We start from the raw sequence: 6,068 nt of genomic DNA, 5'->3' as shown, positions 1-6,068 counted from the left end.
AGTGAGCAACACTGCAACAGTGAGCACTCACCAGTCCGGCACTCCGGCTGGATATTTTTTTAACTGCACTGAACCCAGTGAGCAACAGTGAGCACTCACGAGTTCGGCTGGATATGTATATATTTTAACTGCACAGAACCCAGTAAACAATAGTGAGCACTCACTCAGACTGTGACAGTGGCAGTGATGGAGTTGTTTAGGAGAACGTGAATATTCTACGGCAATTTGTAGTGATAACTCATAATACAACCGCAGGAAACGACCGAGTGGTATATTTAGTATAAAGGCATTTGACAGAATGCTACACACGGCACACAAGCTAACATTCGCAAGTTTAGAGTTAACAGTTAGATTGTTCACAATGGGGATCTCTAATGTTATCGGAGCTCTATTAATAGCCACTCCTGTAGTGCTGGGGTCCGAATTTTACAATGTGATGCCTCGCAATGCGCTATGCCCGAATAATGACAGGATAAACACCGGTGCTTATGAAGCCGACTGGGCGGTCTGGGTACAACCCAGTTCAATATATGGTGGACATTATCTGAATGGGCGAGGTTCACTTGAGAAATCTGACGACGGCTCAACCTTGAACTTTAAAGGTTTTTGGGCCACCAGCGACAATATGAAGACCGCCAAGATTGATGTCACCTACTCGAGCGTGGTCAGTTCGGAGGAAGCAGTTACTAAGAATGCGGCATGCGCTAGTCCGGACCATCCCAATAATAAGGTGTTCTACGACTACGTAAGTGGAACTGTCCAACTATACAATGCCGCGACAAAGTCGATAGACACATACGAGGTTAGTCTGAACATGAACAGTGCACAAATTGGTATTCACGGATCGGCCGGCAGCGACTGCTGTACAGAAAACATGTACGGATTCGCCTCTTGGCTGAGTACTGCCGGTGGTCCTAACGTGGACTTGAATTTTGATCTAGAGACTCTCGATACTTGCGTTTTGCAACAAAATGCCGAGTATGTTGGACTTAATCATCCAGGAGGTTCTCAAGAGGCCAGGTTTGGAACACAATATGGTATCATTGTCAACGAACTCTTCCGGGATACCTGTGTGGATAATGCCCGACTACCCGTGGGATACAACGCCATAGAATTCACAGATGTTAAAATCGAACTTGATGACGACAGAAAATCTCAACATTTATATGGCAGAGTTGCAGCGTATGTGGAAGTCAATGGAGTTTCAACGCATCTCTTTGACATGATGATCGATGCTTGGTGGACCGCATCAGATGCGAATACTTTCACATTTTCTCCTGATGGTGATATTGTTGCCTCCTTGAACAATGACAATGGAGGGTTTGCACACGCCACTCTCACTGAAATTGTACCCGAGGGCACAGAACCACTAGTTGTTGAGCTGTCTGGGAAACAAAGCAGTGAGCCTGACGCACCCGACGATGTTTATAGCTACGCCTGCTATGATCGGAATGATACACGCAATAAAGGTGCGCCTGGATGCAAAGGTTGGTTAATGTATCGCATCGCTTCTCCCGGCCAATACGCTGGAGCTACTGGGTGTGACAGATGCTCGTACCCTATGCCCGTTCCCTACAATGATTGGAATATCGAGGTGCGAGAACTATGTTCTACATCGGGGCCTCAGAACTTCCCTGATGTGCCGGCTCTAGAACACTGTTGTAATTCTTTCAATGTGTTGCCCCATGGCGTGTCCTGCACTCCAGAGAATACGGCCACCGAGACCGCTCACGTACTGAATGTCCTTGATGGTGGTGATAACATTCATGGTCGTTTCAGTGAGGGTTCCGGAGCTTTGCAGCGATTAGATAGTACCTCCGTTCAACTGACAGGTCTATGGGCCACTGCCGACTATGTAAACACGGCCAAAGTTACTTTAACTTACAGTGATCCTGTGCATTTTCAGGATGCGCTAATCACACAAGAAGGTTGCGGCGTTTCCAATGTATTCGACAAGACTTTCTATAGTACCGTGGCAGGTACCGTTGAATTGTACAGTTCCGCTACTGGCGAAAGCGAAGTTTATGATATTCGCATCAATCCCATGAATAGTGCCCAGATCGGTCTATATGGTTCCGCCAAGGATGGATGTTGTGCGAATAACCGTCAGGGTGGGTCTGCTGGGGTTTGGTTAACAGAGGACGGATCCATCACAGCCGACTTCAACTTCGATATCGAATGTGGCTCAGGATCAGAATGTGCGGCGCTACTTCAGGCCACAGCCGATGGTTCTCCGTTAGTCTTTGATGACTTTAACGCACCTAAGATCACTTTGGATAACACTGAAGGAGCAGTTACTCTTGGCATAGCTACTGCTGATGGTAGTCCAATTAACGTTTTAACCGAGGGTGGTTTGGTGTCCACTGCATGCGTTGTAGATGGTGCTTCAGGAGGTAATGCACACCTGTCATTTGCCCCACACTATCTCTGGGGCGGCACAACTTTGAGCGCGGCAATTTGCGGAAGGGCAGGCAATGTTGAATTACAATGGGGTGCGAATGGTCAATGCCAGGCGTCAATTGAAGTATCGCGAGGTTGCGGCAGCACAATCCCCACTTGCAGAACGTCCGGTGATCCACATACCAAGACACTCGACGCAAAACGTCATCACTACGGCGATGGCGACTATGTTAATATTTTCGTATCACCGAAATTCATCGTTCGTGGCGAGCATTTCATCACACGAAGAATCAAACAGAATGCCGTGCACGGTCCTGCAGGTCAAGTGAGTACATATCAATCGATTACCTTTACATACGTGTCTGACGAAGGCACTACACTCGTATCTCTGGCGAAGCCCGACTGCGAATGTACTGAGGATTCTCTATACAAAGGTGATACCATACTTGTACGCAATTTACACAATTGTGACGAATGTGCGCAGGTCCTGAAATTCGATGGTCCCACCGAAAACATTTTACGTTATAGAATTGTGCCCGACCCGGGATCTGAGTTTAACACCTACCACCACATTTATTTCAAGGATGGTACTCACGCTACTTTGCTCAAGCGAGCTAGTCCCGGCAACAACTATGTGATTGATGCTTACCTCTACCCCAATACCAGGCACAGACAATTCGAAACCACTTCGGAGCGTGGTGTTTGTGGCAATTGGGATGGTGATATTGATAACGACCATAACTCAGCTACCGTGTTCAACACTCAAGCCTATCCCGGTTTCTGGCAAGCGGGCGCTAATTTTTTGGAGCCCATCGCAGACCCTGCCAACGCGGCTACCGGATCTGCTTCCGCTTTCCCGGTTGTTTGCGGTGCGGAAGGTACTGGTCTACCCACTGGCTTCAACGCCCCACCTCAAGTGCCCATGGGCCTTGCACCTCAGGATGGCGAGGATGGTGGTGCCACCCAGCTTACTGCTGAAACCAGGCGCCGTCGAAATGTAATCAACCTGGACACGCTCGCGAATTGCGATCGAATAATACCTGCTGTACGCAACATGGGATGTCCGGCCGAGGATGTCACTGCTGCCGTGGAGAATTGTAAGGTCGATGTAGAAACTGCCTGTGCCGCGGGTGATAGCTCCGACTGTGTGCGTAGTTCGTTCGTGTCACTGATGACGTCCTGTACAGACCCTGCCACTATTGGAGGTCGCAGACGTAATAACAAGAAGCGTGTGTGTATCTTCCCCCAAGGTGAATCGGATGGTAATGGTGGCTGCACTTGCGCGGAGGGATTCAAAGGACGCAGGTGCCAATATCGTGTAGGAGCTAGTCCCTCTATTCCCGATGGTATTCAGTTCTATACGCTTCCTGCTTCATCCGCTGCAGGCGAGCCGGCCTGCACGAACCCAAATGTTGCGGAGAGTGCACACATGAGCGTCATGGTACACGAGTTGCCCGTAGTTAGTAACTCAATACCTGAAATTTACCTTCGAGTGAAACAGGTATATTACTTGATGACATGTGACGATTGTTGCGAGGATGGTGAGGATTGTTCTGGCGAGTACACTGTTGCGGTGAAAGCGTCTGAATTGCCCACCACACGCGCCAAGTGGAACGGAAAAAACAAGCAGTTCAAAAACAAGGTTGGTATGCGAGTCTTTGCCAGATGGCAGCGAACCAAGAAGAATGGAACGGTCAAGGACGTGAATCGCAGACTGGGTATTTTCAAGATGCCTGTGTGTGCCTAAGTACATTCCGACCTAGCGTATTCCATATTTTAATCATAAATTAGCCGCATCTTTTTCAATATTATTAGACTTCGAAATAAATTAACAATTCATTGAATGATATGCATGTCCAAATTGAATACATTGGGGTACAATTTGCGGGGTTTTGTATAATACGAAGATATGAGAGCGTAACGTATAGTGTTTTCCGCACAGAGCTAGCATCACAGGGCATGTACTTGGTGTAGTTTCACATAGCAATACTCTGAAATGGTGTCGTCCGATACAAATTTAGAATATAAACTTTAATTCATATATTTGTAACTAATCTTTTATCTATGTAGAATCCCTAGAACTTTTCTGGCTGCGTCCTCATTTCCCTGACGAAGCGTTCTTCAACCATCTTCTCGGCTAACTGTACGTTGTCGGATATACTGACATTGATACTCAGATGAATCTGCTTGCCGGTTAATTTCGCTGCAGCAGACAAGATTTGTACTAATTAGCTACAGTTAGTACTATTCGTAGAACTATACGAGACATTGTATAACTCCCGTCATGTACATAGATACTGCACAACTGCAAACACAGCCATGCAGCTATCACCATCAAATCGACTCATTAATACATAAAATATAGGCCTAATCCGTATGAAGAGAAATTCCAATAAGACTTCCGACTGGTGCTAATTGCAACAGATGTCACACTCACCTAATCGCTGTGCTGGTCCCGTGGACCGCAATGAATCGCCCAGAAGTAGTGAGCCCACCCCTTGTTTAGACATCTCCTGTATAAACATATCAATCATTGTGGGTTTATTGTGCAGTAGTATATCACGGTAATCCTGAGCACGGCTGATAACGGGGTGTGTGAATATGTGCATGTAATATTGCTTCGGAAGGGATGCGAGCATATTGTTGATTATGCACCAACCAATACAGTTAATATGCACGTTTTAAACTGACCGGCAATTCGAAATTGTTATTGATATACTCGTGGATGGACACAATTCATATACATATGCGAAAAACTGAGATGGAAAAGACTCCTATGAATTGAGCTTGTCTATAGCACATACACACCTACGCAGTCACATTTCCATGGAGAAGAACTGTACTCTGTGATATGAATAATTGACGTTAACATATCTACCGCAAATACTCAGCACAAATATAAAACTTACATCCCGTGGAGGCATAGCGACTGCCAAATTTGTGAAAGAAGAATCGGTTCCAGCCCAGAGCAAGAGCGTTTGGTCCTTGAGCATAATTGGTGGGAAGATCTAGTTAGTATCAGAGATATGTACATGTAACAGAGACGTACATATTTAATTAATCCAGTGGTTTCTAATCCTGTGCTCAACTCCTAAATTTCTGTTCACCTCTGGAGGTAGACGTACATCCTAGGTCTGAATGCAAATAGGAAATGAACACATACAGAAGAACACCCCTTTTTTCTCTCCCTCACTAGCTCACTGGAGGATCAACACATTAACACTCCGACCAGTACCACTGAGAGGTACCTCGAGAGACATATAGACACGCCCCAATCAGTGCATCACAACAACAAATACGCAAAATTTAGCAAAAAATCGACGTCAGTCTAGATATCAAAGTGCAAACACATAGATTTGTCCATATATATATATATAATATGAATACATACACACACATATACATATCTGTATATATATATATGTATATATATATATATATACATATCTTAGATACATGATATAAAATTATAAATATGTACACATATACAAGATGTTTATACATGTATACATACAAACACACAGGTATATATGTATATATATATATATCTATATATACAGTATATATAGTTATATATATATATATACAAACACACACACACACACACATATATATATATATATATAAATATATATATATAAACATATATGTACATATAAATACACACA

At 44.7% G+C, this 6,068-nt stretch overlaps 2 protein-coding genes across 2 annotated transcripts in view; one reads left to right on the top strand and one right to left on the bottom strand.

Moving 5' to 3' along the window:
- Positions 1–361: 361 nt before the first annotated feature.
- Positions 362–4,147, top strand: SARC_05734 (hypothetical protein; the record flags this gene model as incomplete). Its single annotated transcript, XM_014300397.1, has 1 exon — positions 362–4,147. One exon carries the CDS (start codon positions 362–364, stop codon positions 4,145–4,147), a length of 3,786 nt encoding a protein of 1,261 aa, XP_014155872.1.
- A 295-nt stretch (positions 4,148–4,442) lies between these two features.
- The window catches only part of SARC_05733 (hypothetical protein), a 2,337-nt gene continuing 711 nt past the window's right edge, over positions 4,443–6,068 (bottom strand). The window contains exons 2-4 of the mRNA XM_014300396.1: positions 5,310–5,384; positions 4,838–4,913; positions 4,443–4,603 (exon numbers count right to left, since the gene is read on the bottom strand). Of these exons, the coding sequence (XP_014155871.1) occupies positions 4,476–4,603; positions 4,838–4,913; positions 5,310–5,384 (279 nt within the window). The 3' untranslated portion in view covers positions 4,443–4,475. The remainder of the gene's footprint in view (positions 4,604–4,837; positions 4,914–5,309; positions 5,385–6,068) is intronic.

This window comes from Sphaeroforma arctica (genome assembly GCF_001186125.1).
Source record: "Sphaeroforma arctica JP610 unplaced genomic scaffold supercont1.378, whole genome shotgun sequence".
Classification (NCBI taxonomy): Eukaryota; class Ichthyosporea; order Ichthyophonida; genus Sphaeroforma; species Sphaeroforma arctica.
This window is presented reverse-complemented; position numbering and strand designations above follow the sequence as displayed.